This window comes from Grampus griseus (assembly GCF_964374135.1).
Source record: "Grampus griseus genome assembly, chromosome: 11".
In the NCBI taxonomy this organism is placed as follows: domain Eukaryota; kingdom Metazoa; phylum Chordata; class Mammalia; order Artiodactyla; family Delphinidae; genus Grampus; species Grampus griseus.
The window spans coordinates 16,414,793-16,436,936 of record NC_139005.1 but is presented as its reverse complement, the minus strand read 5'-3'; the positions used below and the strand labels follow the sequence as shown (position 1 = coordinate 16,436,936).

Genomic DNA, 22,144 nt, shown 5'->3' with positions numbered 1-22,144 from the left:
CTTGGCACAAGGTAAGCAAATGTTGGAGAAATAGGTACCCATGAAGAATGATCCTGGTCTGAGAATTCTGGGGCAATGCTTTCCCATCAAACCCATGTTTCCATTTGAAAGCATCAATATCTCATGTTCTCCTTAAACCCTTTTACAAAAACAGATTTGTGGATGTTAGAACCTATCTTCTGTAGATCTTTCCTAATCAATTTCTATAATATAAGTTGTGGGAAATTAAAGCTATATGCAATATTTTGATTAGTTTCATTTTAGAAAAACTTAATATCCATCTTTTGATATATGAATTAATTTCAAAATCACATAATCCATCTCATAAAAGATTGATTTACAATAAAATTTGACTTTTCATGTTTAACAATTTTATCAAAATTTGTAATATCTTTAGGTGATTTCAATCAGTTGTTTAACAGTAATACTTGCAACACTAATTCAGTGAGGAGGAAAATTTTATCACTGAAAATACTTGTTACAAAACTTTTTTTTTTTTTTTTCCCCCGCAGTACGCGGGCCTCTCACTGCTGCGGCCTCTCCCGTTGCGGAGCACAGGCTCCGGGCGCGCAGGCTCAGCGGCCATGGCTCACGGGCCCAGCCGCTCCGTGGCATGTGGGATCCTCCCGGACCCGGGGCACGAACCCGTGTCCCCTGCATCGGCAGGTGGACTCTCAACCACTGCGCCACCAGGGAAGCCCAAAACTAATATTTTAAAATTTGAATTTACTTATATATTTTATCGAGATCTAGGATAGGAGAGCCAATAAAAAATGTTCAAGCATAAATTATAACAGAAAAACTGCTATTCAACCACATTATCTATATAAAAACCTAAAGTGGGAAAAGCATAAAAGTAGAACAAGTTTCCTAAGAGAGCTGTAAGGAATCATAATGATTCCACAGAGCAGAGTTTGAAATCACTGCTATAGATGATCACAGTATGTCATGTTAAAATTGGGGCAGGGAGAATCAATATTCACCTCAGAAGCAATATGTATCCAGGTATCCCACCTAGAGATAAAGTATAGGATGTGATGACTGAAATTACAAGGAAATACAGAAACATTTTGGGGCATCCATTATCTTTTTGACATCTGCCCACCATGCCTGAGGAATTTCCTGATTTTGAGGTGGCAATTCCCACACAGGTGCAGTTATTAAATATCTGTAACACAATAGGGAAAAATCCAATTATTGAGGTAACTTGTATATAAAATTAAAGGCAACTATTTATTTTAAAAGAATTTATAGTATACACTTATTTCATAAACAATGGGGAAATTTTTATTTTTCTGTGTTAGAATATATCAAGCAAAGCAAAATCTAGATAGACAACATTTCATTATCCAAAGAGCAGATGGTCTACAAACTATTGAACCTATAGAACCATCTCCAAGCAAATCCCACCAAATCCAACAGTACCTTATGTTCTTCTCTACCACTTCTAAGTCTAAGCCGCCATTTTTGCTTGCTTTGATTATCGCAGTGGTCTCTTCATGTTCAACATGTTTCTACTCTCTTTTCCACAATAACCCAAGTGAGCCTTTAAAAATAGCAGTCAGATTGCATCACTATTCTCAACCTTCCAATGACTTCCCATTGTACTTGGATAAAATCCCAAATCCTTATAGTGGCTTCCACACTATCCATGATGCAGCTCCTGAATCCCACTCTGATTTCATCACCCAATGATCTTCCTCCTCTCCCTCTACTTCAGCCACACACGTGGGTGCCTATGCCCTCAAACATGGTGAGTCTACCCGGGCCTCATGGCTTTCCTATTTTCTCTGCTGAGCAATTCTTCTAGGGAGTTACATGGCCAGCACACACACTTCAGGTCTCTGGCATGCAGTGTTTTCAATAAATGGAAAGTCTGGTTAAGAAAAATCTTCCAGTGCAACTAGAGATTATCATATTAAGTGAAGTAAGTAAGAAAGAGAAAGAGAAATGCCATATGATATCCCTTATATGTGGAACCAAAATGTGACACAAATGAACCTATCTATGAAACAGAAACAGAATCACGGACATAGAAAACAGACTGGTGGTTGCCAAGGGGGAAGGGTTTAGGGGAGGGATGGAGTGAGAGGTTGGGGTTAGCATATATAAGCTATTATAATATAGAATGGATAAACAACAAGGTCCTACTCTATAGCACTGGGAACTATATTCAATATCCTATGATAATAAAGGAAAAGAATATTTTTTTAAAAAGAATGTATATATATGTATAACTGAACCACCTTGCTATACAGCAGTAATGAACACAACATTGTAAATAACTGTACTTCAATTAAAAAAAAAAAGTAAATCCAAAGTAAAAGAGAAAAAGGAAAGAAAAACCTTCAAGCAGTTTGGGCCAAGGAGTAGTGGCCAAAGATCGGGCTTGAGGGAGGAAAGGAGAGAAGGAAGAAAAGGAAGGGAAGGTGAAAACTCAGATTTCAGATGGGTGGGTGGCCTTATATCACTGTTGCTAGAGACCAATCCTTTCTTCTCTGAATAAAATGTCGAAAATAACAATAAACAGAAAATCAACAAGGATGAATTTGTCTACAGAAGTGTTTGCCTAAGCATTCTTATCTAGTTGATAAAAATACGTAAATATATGTGTGGTTTAATTTTCAGCCCTCTAGGACTGTCAAATACAGGCAGATTTCATCAGCCACAAGTATAAAGCCATCCAGTCACTGTGCCATATACACAACGAGTGTAAGGAAGAGTCTCTGCTTGGGACAGGGATGTAAAGGTGTGATTAGAGGGATGAACCTATTAATGATTGAAGTACATAATATTCACAACTGGTTTCCTACCTATAGTTCCAACCTCATCTTCCTCTTACACCCTATAGGAACCCTTCATTCCAGCCACCTACTCTTTTAGTCATTATGCACATTGGCTTGATATCTCGGGCAGAGCTGTCCCAGAACCATCAACCTCCTCACAATTGGACCCCTGACCCCTGGGTCTAGACCTTTTGGGCTTGACTTCCTAATACTGGCCTCTGTTTGCCCTGTCCTCTAAAACCTGCAAGGACCAGGGGTCAGGAGAGATGGATCCCAATGCAGATGTTATTATATGATTTTGTGACTGAGACTTTCTCATTTGAAGCTAACATTCCTTATAAACAAAATGAGAGAACTAGATTATATAATTACAGAGTTCCTCCAGCCTATTTCATTATTCTAATTCTGACACTAATTCTTCCAACAACTCTAGTTCTACTAGCGATGCTTATATTTCCTGTCTCCACACAAAAGAACAAGGGCGGAGTCAAAGCCAGGGATTCGACCGGTGTGGTCTGCTCCTAGGTTGATCCCTGAGCCCCCATAGGATTGTACAGTTAAGCATTGTCGCAGGCCTGTGGTCACACACTTTAGAGAAGATGTCTTACAGTAGTCTTTCCACTCCCGGTGGAGGTTTGACAACCAGCAAGGCAAGCCGATGCGTATGTAATTCCATTTGCACCACACATGGGTTCCCATTTTGTCTCTGAACATTTGCATCTTGAGTTGCAATCTGAAAAGAGAGCTCGTTCATGATAAGAGACAGGTTTGGTTCTGAAAAGAAATGTAATGGTATAAAATATTACCTCTTAGTAGGCAGCACCCTAATACTTTCAAAAATCAATGTTCTTGGGTGACATAAATGGCACTGCCAACAACGTTTGCTTTGGGGGAACACAATTGTCATCAGAAATGCCAGCTTCTGATCATTAAATGTGAATCCACTATTGAATAGCTTTCTCTTGAAAGTTAACTTTCTAGGTTTACAACTTCACATGATATCCAGTTCTTGGCTGATGGCTTTTACTAACATCTACTGACTCTAGAATCTTCTAATATTTTTCTGTGCAGTGATGTATGAAAAAGACTAATGAGATAGAAAAGTAAAGTAAACCTTAAGAGCAATTTATGACATTACTCTTATTATATATCAATATAATAACTTATATAATATTCCATCTCATAGAACTACTATGGACTTTGTCACCTCAAATGTAAAAGCAAAAGACCTTTGAGATGTCTTCTAGCAGGATGAAAGGGGATTTAACTGCGCCTCCTAAGAAGTCATCCAGGAATATGTCATCTTTTTCTCTAAGGCATTAAGTTTTAACTGAGACTGTGTTGTAGTATCTGAAAGTATAAATGTGTCTTTGAAAGCCTAGAATCAGGCCACTATGGACACTGGTAGGGCTGAGATTTTAGAAGGTTAGAGCTGAAAGAACTGTGGGTGTGATCTAGGCCAACTTCTCATTGGGCAAATCAGGAAAGTCAGGTCCAAAGTAGGCAGATAATTTGCTCAAATTCACGTTTGTTAGTGACAAACCCAGAATTAGAACCCTTCCAGGCCTCTGCATTCTACATTTTTGTCTTGTGTCAGACTTATTCTCATCATTGCAGAAGAAAAATTTCTTCCACTATCATATCTAAAGCTTATCTATAGTGTTCCTGTTTAATGTCCAGAATCAAAACAGCCTTGTGGAACAAAGAAACTCTGGATAACCCCTGGAGAGCATGTTTATTTTATAAAGCCAATTCTTTTATATTACTGAAGGTACATTAAATTTATCACTTAGGGCAATCTTGAAGCAGAAATTAATTGCATATATGTTTTATGTAGGATGTGTTGACAGTAGAGTTGTTATTTAAATTTTTAATTATGAGTTTTATCAAATATGCCAGAATGTTTATGCTCAAATGAGATTTTTCTTTCAAAATAGCCATGTTGGGAGGGGAGAGATTTCCCCAGGGATGCTGCCTTTTCTTTAGCTCCTTCCGATAACAAAGCTGCTCTTAAAGGTTAAATCTTTGCCACTGTTGAGAATATTCTAAAAAGACATGGAAGGCAATTTCAAAAGAGGAGTTTTAAACAATGATAACATTATTGCAATATAGTTATAGTCTTTTGAGATGAACTGCTTTCAGGGGCTAGTATTCAATGAATAATTATTTTGTATAAAAATATTTAATCTTTTATTATCATCTGAGTATACTTTTAATGTAAATCTCAAAATTTTTCTGTTGTTGTCTACTTACATATTTGCTTTGGCTTAAAGATAGCATAATGTCGTAGACAGAACATTATACTTTGAGGAAGTTACTTGACCTTTCTAATCTCAGTTCCCTTTCAACGCAGGTAAAAAAACTTACTTCATAAAGGCATCTGAAGGTAGAAGTGAGATAATAAAACTAAGGTGTTTTCTAAATTGAAAAATATAAAGTACTTTACCACTGTCCATCCACCATGAGGATCTTAGGGATAGTAAAAGATGGCACAGGGCTTCTCCTCGCTCCAGAATCTTCTTGCAGCTACAACTAACATTCTTAATCTACATTGCTCACTGTTACCAAGGCAACACTACACTCCATTAAGTCTAACTGTTGCTTTGATAACTCTTAGAAGCAACGATATATGAACTTTGCATTCATTAATTTTCCAAACATTTTAGATGGCAAAAGTATAATTGATGTTCACTTAACAGGGGAAACCAGGATAGTGAAGATGATGGAACATGAACACAAGACAGATAGATAAATGTGGAAGGAAGCTGGAGAGCAAGCAGTGAGCAAGAAGCAACTGAACCATAAGGAAACAGAACATAATGTCAGGAGTGTTGGCCTTTGAACCACAGGCAGAATTTTAGGCAGTCAGGCAGATACAATCAGGGAGGCTGGCCTGGCAACTAGTAGCAGCTCAATAATTTTTTTTAAAACAAATAATGTATAGATAGGTAGAAGGATGAAGAGAACTGCCTCTGGTAACTCCGGTTCAGGGTAGAGTGATAGCAAGGACTCTTGGAGGGGAAGGGTGAAGTAGTTTTAAGACCCAGCCTTTAGACCCTGGAAACTAATCACCCACCCCAGGCAGGATGGCATAAGTCTGAAAGCATCAATAAATATTCTTGTGATCAGCTGCAGAGAGCTAAAGAGAGCTGGAATGTGGGTCACTGGGTTGAGGCATAGCCATTTTCTCCTGAAATTTCCCTTGATTTGAGTAACAGAGACTATAAAGTGTGGCCCAGAGACCATTCCAGTTATCTAGGTGTTCAAAGAAAAAAAATACAATTGTTTCCATGAGTGGCACATCTATTTTGTGCCAGGTAAGAACTAATCACTTTCGTGTATATCATCTCGCCTTACAAAACCTTAAGAGGCAGTTATTATTTCTATTTTTAAAATGCAAAAATTGAGGCTACATTAAATAACTCGTACAATGTCACTTCACTAAGAATGGGCAGAGGCCAAATTCAAGGTCTGTATTTTCCACTATCAGGTTGCTGCCCTAAAGTAAGATGTGGATTTGGCATTCTTTATATTTCTCTAACACATTCAGATTCAAAGGAAATGACAGATTTTGGTGACAGTAACAGCTTATATGTCATAAGCATTGTCCACTATTCCATAATATCCACTATCCCATAATAAAACATTAACTTCTTTTTCTTAGTTACAATGCTTAAAAATTAAATTATCTTATTTTGAAACTCTATCAATAATTTGATTAAACAAGGCAATCTCCTCAGATTACTTAATGAGTGAACATACCCTTGGTAGGAGACTGTTAGTCCTGCCACATCAGAATTTTCACAGCCCAATGCAAAAAGGGAAAGGAATAGGAGGTACCCAAGGACAGATGATCCCAAGTAGAGCTTTGCGGCTCCACACACACTGATTCTGAATTTTTTCATGACTATCCCCCCAGAGAATATTCCAAAGGCCACTGCAGGTATATTGATGAGCCCTGAGGAAAAAGAAAATTTTGTGAATCTCTAAAAGAAATATGAGTACACTCACACAAACTTTCTAAGGGATTTTACAAAATTATACAATAGTTTCTGACTTATTATTAACTACTTGGTTAATTTAAGTTATAGAAATATAGAAATATTTAATAATTAGTTAATAGTTACTCTCCTGTTTCAAGATAACTAAATTATGACATGATTTCAAAAAAGATTAGTAGCACATTTCACATATACTGCCAACGTGATTCTCCCTTTCAAGTTCCCTAGGATCTATAAGCTGTCCCTGAAGGGCCAATGTGATGGCGAAGTTCCTGAACAGCATATGAGATGTGCTTCTTGCCTCCCGAAGCTTCTTTTCTTTCATCTTAGGTATTTTTGAGTCATTTAATGAGTCATTTAATGAGAAATTTCACATTGATTTCTTCATTGCACACTTTTCCCACTCACACCATAAAATATGTCGCTCCTACTGTGTTGGTCAAAAAGTTCATTTGGTTTAAAGTAAAAATAAGACATTTTTCATTTTCACCAAGAACTTTATTGAACGACGTATTCAGTAACCAAACAAACTTTTTGGCCAACCCAATAAAATCTTTACCATCTAAATATTCCAACTGGAAACATTAGCTATAATTTAATCCTAGCACCTACAGTTTGTTTCAGTTTATTTTATATGATTTCTCTTGAATTTAATATTTATGTTTATCCAAATATCAGGAAAGCTACAAGATAGTTTATTATTGTATATTTTAGTATTATTAATTACTATTATTATTTCAGCACACTTGTTCAAGTTAAAGACCCTATTCTTTGTTACTATCCCAAACAAGAGTTACGAGGAATGTGTAAACTGTTTCGAGATGCTCAGCAGAATTACGATGTAAACTGGAAACTTTGATTCCCATACAGGTGCATGAAAGCCTTAGCCAGTTAGGATGAAACAGTAATGAGCTATAGTAATAATAGTACTTTAGGATGTTTTTAAAGCTTTTTTCCCAGTGAAGTAAAAGTCTTGGTTATATCATGGACCCTCACAATATTACTCTAATGTTAGAAGAAATAAGTATTAAGATTTTTACTTTACAGGGAGAAAAAAATGCAAGAAAAATTTACATATTCATATAACCAGTTGGGTGCAGACAAAGAAGTAAAATTAGCCATCCTTCTTGGGCATAATAAGAGGGTTTTTTTTCCCCTCACAAATTAAGATAGTTTTCCATCACCTCACAGGTTTTTACTGTAACTTTACTTAATTCTAGAACACATCATAATACAATTCTAAATTTACTATGCTAGCTTAGCCACAAAAATAATAATGCTTTCTCTTATGATCATCTTTTCTCAAACAGTTCTCTTAATTTTTCCTTATTTGTCTGTGTAACATCTCCAAAAATTGAGAATGATAATCATTGTCAATGATAGTCAGTGTTGATGTATCTTGTCTACTACTTACTATCTTATTTAATCAAAAAATTTCAAGAAATTAAGCAAAAATAAAGAATTGCAATCTGTGTATTAAGGAAAAGGAAAGATCATGTCCATGTAACTTCATAGTGATAGGAAAAGCCTAAATGAAAGATTCAGCTGTCTAATCAAATTTCTTTCAGTAGAAATTGGAATGGAAATTTTTTTAAAGCCCATACCCTTTAAAAACAAAACAAAACCATTTTATCACATACTTTCTAGTCCCTGACTTTGAAAAATTATTGTTGTTTATTTTTCTTTCATTTTATTTGCAAAATTAACACAAGAAAATGCTATTTCTAAACTTTAGAAAGAATGTGACCAACATATAAAAACATGTACAGTAAAATAAATTTTCATTGGATCAGTCGGCCCTTGAACACTTTAGGGAAATTTCTGTTTATTCTTTCCTCCACGTCATATCAAATGCTTTCTCTGAGAGAAGGGAAATGTGTCTTTTTTGTGCCTTTCCCATATTTTATTACAGAAAGGGTCATTCTCCCATAATCCAAAGAAAAAAGCTGAAGGAGAAAAGAGGGGTAGGAAAGAAAAAGCGAAGAAAGGGAGAAAATATATTTGTTGAATGAGAGCTATGTGCATTTACAATCCATTTTATATGTCTTTTTTCATCTTTATTTTAACCCAGTGATGCATTTCTTTTCACCATTCTATGGAAAATCAAAACAAATGTTAGGGATGTTGAATAATTTACCCACTTCCCTTACTCTGCTGTATCCCATACTTAATAATTTAAAATTACAATGCACTCAGGAAAGTATCCTAGTTATAATGACGTGGAATTACTAAACATTTTTTACTTAGCTCTCACAAAAGTACTTGAATTATCTATAGATATGCCAGAAACTATGAGGAATTAGAGTTCCAGGCAACCTCTGATAGCTGGCTCAAAAAATTCTGATGATGAGTTTGTTTGGCTCTCAGAGTCCATTTCAGTATACAGAGTAGGGTCATGGATTAAAAGAAATCAATCAGCCACAATTCAAAAGATAATTATTAATCAGATTCTTCCTGACAGTTTTCCAAAAATAATTATGCCCAGTGAGGAAATACAACTCAGAAGCTCAGGGGAAATAATGTTATTCCTGGCTATGTCATGCATGTATGTAGGTATGATACATAGGCATGATATTGGGCAGGCCATTGAATCTCTCAGAATCTCACATTCTTTCATCTGTGCTAATTACTCTTAAAGATAATTTTACAGGTAAAACATATTTCATTTATTATCTACTTAATAAAGGAATGAGATTACATGTAATTTCATTTCTTTTCTAAGTAACTTCCCCCCCAAAGACCCTTAATTTTCCTTTATGAAATGAACTTTTCAACTGGAAAATTTTAAAGAACTTATTCATCATTCTAGTAGGAGCAATCAAAGGCCCCCAAATCTCTAAGTGTTGTGCACATGTTGAATAATGAGAAATAGACATATACTTAAAGGTATGTTCTTCACTACAATTCATGGGGAGAAGATGGTCTCTTCATTTTGATAAATGAATGTTGACCTCCTTCACATAACACAAAAATACTTTGTATTATGTGAACATACTTTGAAAAAAATACTTTGAAATGGATTATAACCTAAATGTGAAAGTTAAAACAATCTACTAGGAGCAATGTTTTTATTTTATTTTACATCTTTATTGGAGTATAATTGCTTTACAATGGTGTGTTTCTGCTTTATAACAAAGTGAATCAGTTATACAGATACATATGTTCCCATATCTCTTCCCTCTTGCGTCTCCCTCCCTCCCACCCTCCCTATCTCACCCCTCCAGGCGGTCACAAAGCACAGGGCCAGTCTCCCTGTGCTATGTGGCTGCTTCCCACTAGCTATCTACCTTATGTTTGGTAGTGTATATATGTCCATGCCTCTCTCTCGCTTTGTCACAGCTTACCTTTCCCCCTCCTCATATCCTCAAGCCCATTCTCTAGTAGGTCTGTGTCTTTATTCCTGTCATGGTATTTTGATAGGGATTGCGTTAAACTTATAGATTGCCTTGGGTAGTAAGGGCAATTTTAATTCTTCCAATCCAAGAGTGTGGGATATCTTTCCATTTTTTGTATCATCTTCAATTTCCTTCATCAATGTTTCATAGTTTTCAGAGTATAGGATTTTTACCTACTAGGAGCAATATTAAGAAAACATTTTCATAACCTTGGGGTTTGACAAAGATTTCTTAAAACAGGCTCAAAATACCACTAATGAAAGAGGAAAAGATTAAAATTGGACTTGATTAAAATTAAGAAGAGTGAAAAGGCAAATTGAAGTCTGTGAGAAAATATTTGCAAAACATATATTCAATAAAGAACTTGTATCAAGAAAAAATACAGTACGCCTACAAACCAATAAGAAAAAGATTGACAATCCAATTAAAATGGGCAAACGACTCAAACAGAATTAACAAAAGATAATGAAATGACCAACAAGCCTGGGAAAAAATGCTCAACATAGTTAGTCAGCAGATGAATGCAAATTAAGCCACAATAAGATACCATCACACTCCGTAAGAATGGTTATAGTGAAAAAGACTGACAATACCAAACATTAGAAGGATATGGAGCAATTGGAGCATTCTTACACTTCTAATGGGAGTGAACATTTGCACGACTCTTTGATGAAATATTTTGGCAATATCAGCCAGATCGAAACATATTCCCTATGATCCAGCAATTCTACTCCGGGATATAGCCAAGACAAATGGGTGAATCTGCCTACCAAAATATGTGTGGAATGTTCACGCAGTGTTACTTATGATAGCCCAAAGCAGTAAACAATCCAAATGTCCATCAACAAGAAAACAAATAAACTGTGGTATATTTGTATAATGGGATATTACACAGCGACGAGAAGAACAAACCACGACTACACGCAGTAACATGAATGAATCTTGTAGATTTCACTTCCACTGAAAAAAGCTAGTTATGAAAGAGTACATAACTTACTCCATTTATATAAAGTTCAAAAACAGGCAAGACTGATCGATAATGGTGGAGTTCCAAATAGTTATTAACTTGGAGAAGAGCATTGGGTAGGAGAAGTTTTGAGGGAGCCTTCTGGGGAACTGAATTGTGCTACGTGTTCTGGATAATGATCCACCGCACAGATAATACACATGTAAACATTTATCCAGCTGAGCTATACATTTAAGGTCTGTAGACCTAACTGTTGCTTATAAGTTATGTCTCTAAACACAAAAGAAATGTTAAAATAAAAAGAATGTCAAAATTTCATTCCTCTTCTAGTCTTCGTAAAGTCAGTATAAAGCTTTGATTGGCATGGATGGGGTGTGGGGTTTAAAAAAAAACGCTAAAATATCAATATTTCTTCAGGTCAACCATTAAATAATAAAATTAAATTAATTGGAACCAATTAATGTTGAAAGTAAAATTCAACAGTGACTATAGCCTTCACATTTAGAATTTAGGGGAAGGGCAGCAGTTCAAAGAGTCAATTAGAATTGCGTCTGCTAAGTGCCCATTATCCAGGTTTATTATAAGAAATTTATACATCCCAAAATATGCTCAGTTGTTTCCTCACACACACACACACACCCTGGTCTCTTTCAGAGATAGATGAATAGAGCAATTTTTAAAATATTTTATGAAGAAGAAATTATTTTAAGCCATTGGAGTCTCCTATCATAAAGGAACATGTCCAAAGGAATAGAATATGTTTTATACTTTGAAACAGTAGCATTAAATAACACTTTTGTGGACTAAAGGAGCTAATCCAGGTTTTAAAGTATCCAATTGCTTATAGGATGGTGGTTATATATTTGGAGATTCTGGTTCTTCTTCATTCATCATCTTTTTTTTTTTTTTTTTTTTGCCCTTGAATATGTCTCTTATTGACTGTCCTGCTGGGCTAGAAACACAGTCCTTTTAAGTAACCCAAATGCCAGGAATCAGAGAAGTCTTTCAACTCTGAGCAAACACAAACTTTGTTTTGCAATGCACACCTTTTAACCTGTCTGAATACTTACCTTTTGTAATCCTAGAAACTGTTCAGGTAAAATGGCCACTGTTATGAGGTTTCAGCTACACTTGAAAGACAAATATCCAGTACTAACAATCTCCTAATAAAATGCATATTTGGTCTATGTGATATTCTCGTGGTCATTCACACATAGTTCTGAACAATTTTTGCTACAAAGTCGTACCACAGACTATCTAAATATTTTACTCTGCTAGATTTTTTCGCTTACTTTTTGAAATGCCACAAGTTACCTTCAGTCTAAATATTGGAACAATTTCTCTTAAATTACTAAGGATTAACAAGACACAGCTGATATTTCCTATTGGAAAGCAGAAGGACAGAGAAGCATACCGATAACAAAGTTGGCCTTAGAGGATGACTGCCCATACTGTTGCTCAATGTACTTCGGTTTATAAGTCACCATGCCAAATAAGGAATTGAACTGAACGGTGCTTGCACACAAATATAAGAAGTACACTGGATTTCCAAAAAGACTCTTCAGTGATGGAAGAAAATCTATGAGACAAAAATAGCATGGAGTAATTAAAGACAGTGTCACACTTGGCAGAAGATACAGCCGTGGCATCAGGGCTTAGAGGCCGAGTCTCATTGTTATGGTTCTGAGGAGCATTTATAGCGTGGTGCACACACGCACTCTAGATATTAAGGCATTGGCACAAGTCAGGGCTGAGTTCCGGCCAGGCTCAGATCCAGACATAAGCACTCACTTCTACAGGCATAAAATCTAGATTATAAATTAGAGTGTCAGACAGGAACAGATTCCTCTGATGTGGGTAAAAGACACAAGGGATAAGAATACTCCCTCACCATTGAGCTGGGAGTCATGGACAGGACATTAAGAACTTGAGTTTTCTGGTCTCTCTCCTTCAAACTTGGGTCATAGGTGCAGAGAAGGGAATATGAAAGTTATCTCCAGTTAATTATTGTTAGAAATGAGCTTTGGCATTCTCCCTTCTTCTTTTACACAGCCAAACAGAAATGTGACGATTTTCTATAAATGTCAGTATTGCTGGGCCAGTTGAGGGGGACCAATCTTTCTCATGGCCACCCTTTTCCATGTGGAGGGTATTCGCTAGAACATGTCTGACCTTTGGCCGTATGCCACACTCCTTTGATCACTAGTGGAACACATGCACTGGAGCACATTTTCAAGTGGGTGGATGCCATCTGTTAAAAGGCCACAAGCCCTGAAGATTCACTCTTTTCTGTCCACCCAGGTGAATGTGAAACAGCCCTCTCAGGGAGGGGCAGTTGCAAGGTCTACACTGAGGAAGTGTAAAGGTGGGGACAGCAGCAAAGAAGGTTACCAAGACTCTGGGTCAAGTTCTTCAATCAGTTTCCCAGTAATAAAGCTGACCTTTTCATAATCTTCATCTCTGCTTCCTGTACAGTTTCTCAGTTTTTTCTGAACACATGAAGTGGAGAGAGGGGTATTATTTATAGATCGCCTATAAAGTTTCAACAGGAAAATGGAAAATGTTTCAAAATCAAGGAGAATCTGGCTCACCTCTTGCCATTTCCATGATTTTTGCTTTTTCTCCAAGAGGTGTTTGGTAGTCTGTGTGATCATCTGTAATAAACTTCGATTTCTCAGAGGAGGAATTGGAATCCTCTCTGCTCCGGGGTCTTGGTAGACTCTTTGGTAAATACCAGAAAGGCACAGCTGCCAGCAGACTTATGCTTCCTGCTATTAGATAGCCAAGCCACCAGGCACCCACCCACTGTGGATCCTTTGGGGTGATGGTTATATGATCTGAAAAAGAGAGAGGGTGGCCAAAGAGCATATACAGCAAAGCTAGTGTGTTGAAGGGTCCTCTTTTTTAAAAAAAAAAATCCAAATGTTACCTCTATCACATCATAAAAATACCTAATAATTCATACATGATAACCTTTTCTAATCTGAACATTATTGTTATCTTGCTTTTTGAAGGAAAGAGGGTGTTTTCAGAGCATGATTATTTCTCCTTTTGTTTCTTTGATTAAAAGTATAGAGTCTGCATACTGGAAGGGGTCTCACTCTGCTCTGGGCTTCTGTCTGGACCCATGACAGGAAAAAAGCAACATGTGAGAAAGAATTATGAGGGCTTCAAACCTTCTGCCAGCTACCCCACATGAGTACCACTTTCATCTGATTTACATATTGAATGTTTGTCTAAGACTTTACTGGAAGAAAAAGTTACGCCCTATGCCCTCTGGCCCAAATCTAGTCTGAGCCACTCAGAATGTTATTTATTAAATGATAATTGAGAATACTTCAGAGCTATTCTAGGTCCAAAGCAAGATTTGTATATGTAATTAAAACATCAATATCTAATCATCATAAAATTTTATTTTTGATACTATTTCTTATTTGACTAAAAAGTAAGCATTGACAAAGTTTTTTAACCAAATCAAGCTTTTTTTTGCTATATAAGAACCTATGAAACATATTATTATACTCTACCTCTACAACATTCTATGAGAATCCTTTGACAACTAGGCTCAATTGGTACTACGTTATACTCACTACAGTGTTTTAACTAGTTTACCACTGCATGTGCATTGCTTCCCTTTCACAATTTTTCTCTGTACCACTCATCACACCAACACTTTCTTATGTATATCAGTCTCCACGACCAGATTTTAAACTTCATGAAGTAAAGGAACACAACTATTAGGTTGGCCAAAATTTCACTCTGGTTTTTCCATGACATCTTACAGAAAAAGCCGAGCGAACTTTTTGGCCAGCCCAATATCTTGTTCGCTGTGGTAGAACATCACTTGAGATAGAGTAGATGTGAAATAAATTTGGTAGTAATAATGAATAAATGAATAAAATTTTTGGAATGTGTATTCCAGCTTATTTGATTAAAAAAGAACAACTAGCCCAAGAGTTTTGCATTCTTTTTTAACACACGATAATCATTTATAATACACACTAATGACAATGCAATTCCAGAATTTGTAAAAATGAAACTTGTTTTCTTGTTTTTTAACTGCTTTCTAGGGTGTCTTTAAAAAAACCAGATGAATTTTATCTGTGTCAAGGGACTACATCTTATATAAGGAAAGAAACAAATTAATAACTATGGAAAGATGAGGCCTCCATTTATTCCCTCCACAAGCATTCGCCCAGAAGGAAAGTTAGTCTCACTATAATATGCCTTCTACTAAAAAAGACTCGTACATTAAATAAGGAAATTTTAGTTGCCAGAAGACTTTCAATCTTTGGCCTTTCTGACAAGTCCAGAAATATGTTATCAATTGATGCGACTGCAGTAAATGTTGATTCACCTGAAACCAACAAGAGCCAACAAGTAACCACAGTTGTTAGTCTTAACTAAGCTGGAATGCCTTTGAACTGGGAGACCAGAAGTGGAAACTAATACATCCGAATAACAAACTATGGGTCATCCGGTTCTAATCACCACCTATTTTTCATATTCCATACACATATAATCATGTGTGATGATTGTATCAGTAATAAGTTTTCCATGGATTATTTCCACTTTATGAAAGACTACCATCCTGTCATTTTATAAAAAGGCAACTTGATATTTTCTATACTATTCCTATTAAAAAATTACAGTAACTAAATAAAGTAAATGAATAAATAGAAATAAACTCCCTTACCTAGATTTACAAAGCCAATGTCAACATACAGTTTGGCACATAATGAGCCTAACAGGAAGCCAAAGATTGGTCCTATAATTGCAACCGTCTGCACACACCCTGCACCAAAAAAAAAAAAAAAAAATGCAATTTCTTTGCTCTTGTAAAGTCGTTTTTAAACAAGAAATGCGCATAAGATTCAGTTAGTCACTGAAAATGTTTCCTCAACTCTTCCCTTAAGTGTGCTCGATTTGTCAATTTTTCAGCCTCATTGAATCGGAAACCAAGTCCTCCTCAGTGTTGGAAGAAGGATGAACGTTTTTAAGGCATTAATTATCTCTTAGTAAGAAAGTAACACTAAGACTCTGAAGAAGTTAATTTCCCCAAATGGAGCAAATTTTACTCCCTAGGATTAGATTCCCCCTAGTGATAAAAATCAGAATTATACTATTTTGACAGTCTTTCAAAAACCTTTTATGGTCAGTTAAACATAAAACTTGTTTTGACATTAAAATTGATTTCTTCCATGTTAATGAAATGTGCTTGCATTCAGAGCTTCTGGGGGACCATCTGCAAATGCAGTAACTATGCAGCCAGCAAAGGAGCTAGACTTGGGAGAGGGGAGAGGTGTCCTCTGGAACGCTCATGACCCACCTGGGCAGCTTTAACAGGCTGGTGGAGCAGATCTCCCAAATGACACCATTTCTAGTAACCAGAAAGATTGCTCTTCCTTGAAAAATATCTCCCATCTGCCTTTCATTTCATCACTGAGCTTACACACATATCCCTGGGAGAGTGATTTAAATTAACTGGAGGAGTAAATAGCAGTTACCAGATCCTTTTCAGAATAGAAGAGAGGGCAAAGCAGAGTGAGCAGGCTCTGAGCTCCTGGACAGGACGGGGACACCCTGATGCCTGTGTGCATCTCTTGGCTGCAGTCTTTCCTCTGGTCCCCAGAGTAATTGCCTAGCATGTGCCATGGGCTTCTGTTCCAATTCTAGGTCCTAATCTATGCTACAGTTTTCCATTAGAACTGGTGCCCTGTTTTTAACTACAGCATGCTTGGATATCATCAGAGACCTCTGGAGTTCTGTGTGAGTAGCCAGGGCAGAACCATACCATGGACCTACCTACAGCCCCCTCAATGAATTTAAATCTTGTCCTTCTGTCTCTGAGGGTGAGACTCTCAAAAGGTCAGAACCCCCAAAATCAAGACTAATGTATGAAACAGAACAAATTTAGCTTCCGAGACATAAGAGGCACTCGATAAATACTGCTTCCATTCGTTTACCTTTGGAGTTTGCTGTATTTTGGGTTTTGTGATTTTAGCTGCTGGTTTATCTGCTGGGGCCTGTCCAGACGTATGGTTGGCTCAGGCCTTGCTCTTGTCCTTCTTCTGTATCCATGAAGATACTTGCACAAGTCATATATCACAGCAGCTGAGCTCACAGATATTTACTTTTAATCTGATATTCTTTCCCTAATGCAATAGGTCCTTCTAACTGAAGTTCCTTCGCTATCCAAATCCTCAGTGTGGACTTCAGAAAAATGCGAACTGAATAAAGGAGTTGGATATGAAGTATAAAACCTTCCACACCCTATTTAGTTGAGAATGAAGTTGAGAAAACCAGGTACCCTGTGTCCCAAGAAGATGAATGAGGTGGACATTACCAATATAGAAAGCCGCATTGTCCTCATTAGCGAAATCATCAAGGTAGGCGATGCCTAGAGGCTGAATGGGAGTTTCTCCAATGCCACGAAGAAGGTTCCCCAGGAAGACATAAGCCCACATGGAGGAGCTGGCATCAATTTCACATTCTTGAAAGGAAAGCAAATGAGGTTGAAATTCGATCACTATCGAAGTTAAACATTTATTCAGCATGTCTACAAGTTGTCCTAAAGTTGCATTAGAATGCAGAAGTGAAATTTGCCATAAACCTAATTTGATAGGAGTTTGAGCAAGATATTTTAGGCAGTGTAAATCCCCCAGAGAAGAAGGAAATCTATTGCTTCTTGTTCCTGTCCCCTTATTTCTTATTTTCTTTCTTTTTATTTCATATTTATAATGAATTCTTTGAATTTCTGCACTCCAGTAACATTCAATATCCTGTCTGGGACAAAATACAAAAATTTGAACAAGGCTTTTCTCACCTTAATCTTCACACTTTTCTATTTTGCAACAGAAATCACTTGTAATTTTATTGCTGAACAAGTTTTATCTGAAATTCAAAATTTTATATGGTTGATACTTCAAATTTGAACATCATTGCCTACAGTTATAATTGTTTGATAGTGAATGGCCATGTTAAGGGCTCACGTTTCAGAAACAAATTCATATAAAAAGTTAAAACCTTATATGCCTCAGTTGTATAACTATTCCAACAAAAAGAACCTTTTGACAGTATTTTTAGAGGGAAATTCAAAGCTAACAATTTTAAAATGCTTTCATAAAAGTCATGTCTTAATATGAACATGTGAAGTAGAGTAATTACTCCCATATAATAAATTAAATATACTTTGAAGAGTTTGGTGACTTTAATAAAAGCAATAATATTAACCACCTATAAAGAAATCACCACTTCTGGGTCAGCCATGTGGAATTCCGGACATGTTAACGAAATTCCCCAAATCCTCTCTTGTGTGGAAAGCAAGGCACTGGGCTAAGTGGTTTGCAGACATTTTCAAATTGAATTCTGCTAATAATCCTATGAGGCAGGAGATATCTTCTCCTCTAGTAACCTTGAAAGTGATTTTTGAAGGTAAAGTATGGGTTATGAAGAACTGGGATGAGCGCTTTTGTACAGGTGAGTCAGACTCTGACAGAAAAGATTACTATGTAGTCATGTTGCTTTTAGTTCTGATTCTGCCTCTTCTAGAAATGTAGCCAAGTGACCAGGGATTTTTCACTTATCTTCTCTGGATTTCTATTCCACTCCCCAAAATATAATGGGGACTCCTTTTTAAAAATTGATTCCAGAGCTCCCCTGGTGGCGCAGTGGTTGAGAGTCCGCCCGCCGATGCAGGGGACACGGGTTCGTGCCCCGGTCTGGGAAGATCTCACATGCCGCGGAGCGGCTGGGTCCGTGAGCCATGGCCGCTGAGCCTGCGCGTCCGGAGCCTGTGCTCCACAACGGGAGAGGCCTCAACAGTGAGAGGCCTGCGTACCGCAAAAAAAAAAAAAAAAAAAAAAAAAAAAAAATTGATTCCAATGTCAGTTCCAGCCCTGACATTTGTGGGGTTCTATGCTTGTTGGTAGAGGAGTCTTGTAGATACGTGTAGACACCTTAGCTTTGTGCATTCCAGTACAGCGACTACAAGCCACATGTGGCTATTGAAATTTAAATTAATAAAAATAACATGAAATTAAAATTCCATTTCTCAGTCACACTGGCTATATTTCAAGTACTCAGTAGTCTCGTGCAACTAATAGCTATTGTACTGGACAGTATAGATACAGAACATTTCCATCATCACAGAAGTTCCCGTGGAGAGCTCTGTTCTAGAGTATTTGGGTGAAATGGGGTTTGTGCGCAAAGCATTTTTGAGAAGAGTCCTCTATTTACCCCACGAACCCCTTTAGGATAAGCCTTGTGTCCACTATGTCTAATATCCACATAAATCTATGACTTTAAGGGAGCAGGATCTCATCTAAAGGAAAGAAAAGGATGAGTTGTGAGTCTTACACTCTGGACCTGCCTAATAACTCGTCTCTTTACATTAAAAAATTTTCATTCCCCACCCTAAACCCTATGCCTCTCTTTTTAACATTAAAGGCTTAAGTATTTCCTGACTAGTTGTATTGTCACTTATACCATGTCCCTCCCCTGACTGTCAGAACCAAGAACAAAATAAAATATCTTCAGTGACTCTACACTGTGTACAGGTGAAAGTCCAAATTCTTCAGCTCATCTCCTTGCCTCTTTATATGGACCTGAATTAAACTTACTGTCCATTATATTCTTCTATAAACAAGCCCTCTGTTCTCATCCATTGATTTTTGTATGCCCTCCTGAATTTACCTATTACCTTTTTTCACATTTGCTTTTTCTTCTAGAATGCTTTCTTTTCATATAGCATGACAGGGTACATTTGTTTACATGTTTATGATCACCCCATTTTCACCCCTCATGTTTCAATATTTCTTTTAATCTTTTGGCCCTTCCCTTCATTCAAACAGCCAGACTTCTCAGGTTCATTGACCAGGAAAAGGACATCTCAGAAGGAAGAATTAATGAGGATGTTAGGGGAGTGAAAAGGTTTTATGGTGTAGATAAAAGATTTAGATGAGTAGCAGGTATATAAAGAAGATGATACACTGCCTCTGTAGAAATGGATTCCCCAGCCTAGGGGTAGGGAGTAAGATGAGGGTGGCGGGGAGGAGGTGTTGAGCATATTTATGCTAAAAGGCTATGGAGACAGGATTTGAGCACCTGCCAGTGCAGCACCCCAGAGACACAGCAGACACCTGTGGGTAGATTCATGGACTCCATGAGTGAAGAGAACCTGTGCCACTGTGGCCAGGAAGAACTCAGGGAGGTAGCAAGATCCTGAAGATGAGATGGCTGCACAGTATAGCTAGGCATCCCTGCCCCTGCCTCTTCACAGGGTTTCCAATGCCTAGAGTAACACAGAAGAGATGGTTCCCATGCTCCCAAGGGTGGCCCACACATAGCCTTGCTTTGCAGTATGGGTCAGCCATGTGGAATTCTGGATATGCTAACGAAATTCCCCAAATCCTCTCTTGTGTGGAAAGCAGAATTATTTCCATGTTTCCATGATGGTCACTTTTGCATCAGAGAGAGCCACTGTGCTAAAAAGGACACGAACATGGACATAAGATGACCCCAAGATGACATGTATGAACAAACTCTGTAGCCAGAGGGATTTTAGATATTTAGGCTGACAGAGGACTACTGATAACACCAAGACCTCCCCTCCCACAATCTTCTCCTTTACTATAACGTAAAGCTCCCTGCAATGTAAGCAACCCCTGGGAACATGGATAGAGGTTAGGGACAAATTGACTGAGATTACGTTTTTGCCATTCTGATGAAAAGGGGCTGAACGCAGAAATCAAGTTGAGTTTGGGGGAAAAATATATTTCTTTTATATCTGAGCAACAGGCTGAGGTTTGTACATGCTGAACTAGTTTTACCCTGTTTCACAGCGTGCCTTGTTTGGAACCACTGGAAGCTTTGCTCAGTCACCAGCAATTAATGCCCCATCTTTCCATAGTATTTGATTGTCTGCATATTTTCTTAGGATCGCATCTCTGCTTTATATTCTAGGAATTTTTATGGCACTATAATATCTCAACTTAAGTAGTAAAGCTTTTGACAGCAAAAAATCACATAGATACTTTTTGTTCATATTAAAGCACCTGTAACGTCTTTCAAAAGAGCTTGTTTAGTCAAGTAAAAAATAATCATCTTACCATTATTTATTTTGGATTGTGATTTTTCCATAACTGAGATTGGTAATGGACTGTTTGACCCCAGGAAACATGGAGAGATGCTGAAAGTGGAATTGGAGAAGGGAGAATACCTTTCATATCTGTACCTGTATAAAAAAAGCATTTTCTTTACTACGAGCTCATTTAACATCATGCTAAAAATATTGTATGTGTACTACTTGACTCAGTAGGGGACCTGGTTGAGTTTATAGCTCTTGCAGAATCTGAATCACTAAACCAAACCAGCATTTAGTTCACAGATATTACACCATATTTGAACCAATTACCCAGTGTCATGAAAGAAAATAAAAGAATGATTTAGAGAGGCTCATTTTAATATAAAATAATGACTGTAATCACCTACTCGATTGGTGAAAAAATATCCAACCTTTCATAAAATCATGATTATCTCTAAAAGCAATAATTTAACAATCATGGCCGTTGGCACACTGTACTTAGAGTTGTAAATGTAGTAGAACACCTGAAATGTGGTTTCTAGAGAACTGATCATGATACATGGGCTTTTTGAACCATTTTTCTAGATGGTATCCTTTTCCTCTTCAGTTTATTAATCTGGCTCTAAGTTATTTCTAATTTCACCCTTTCCTCTGTTTATAAGGTTACCATAGCAGCTGGATTGAAGAGCCAGTGCCGAATGGTAGGGTTGCGATCATTCTATCTACGGCCCCCCAGTGCCATACTCCCTCTCAAATTATCCTTGAGGAGCCAATTTCTTTGCCCTACATGCACCCTTCAGAGTAGAGGTACCTGATACAAGGACATCACATCACCTTGATTCTCATTTTGTTCAGGCACTATGTGACTAAAGGCTAATAATCATAGTGATGTTTGAAATATCAATAGTAAA

The 22,144-nt window shown here is 37.2% G+C and overlaps 1 protein-coding gene across 2 annotated transcripts in view; it reads right to left on the bottom strand.

The window, feature by feature from the left end:
* The window catches only part of SLCO1C1 (solute carrier organic anion transporter family member 1C1), a gene marked incomplete at both ends in the record, with an annotated part of 47,579 nt that overhangs the window by 8,243 nt on the left and 17,192 nt on the right, over nt 1–22,144 (bottom strand). The window contains 8 exons of one of the 2 annotated variants that reach the window (XM_082666524.1): nt 984–1,168; nt 3,395–3,560; nt 6,549–6,744; nt 12,564–12,728; nt 13,741–13,986; nt 15,846–15,944; nt 17,496–17,642; nt 21,259–21,383. In XM_082666524.1, the coding sequence (XP_082522650.1) occupies nt 984–1,168; nt 3,395–3,560; nt 6,549–6,744; nt 12,564–12,728; nt 13,741–13,986; nt 15,846–15,944; nt 17,496–17,642; nt 21,259–21,383 (1,329 nt within the window). The remainder of the gene's footprint in view (nt 1–983; nt 1,169–3,394; nt 3,561–6,548; nt 6,745–12,563; nt 12,729–13,740; nt 13,987–15,845; nt 15,945–17,495; nt 17,643–21,258; nt 21,384–22,144) is intronic. The other variant, XM_082666525.1, reaches the window with a different exon arrangement.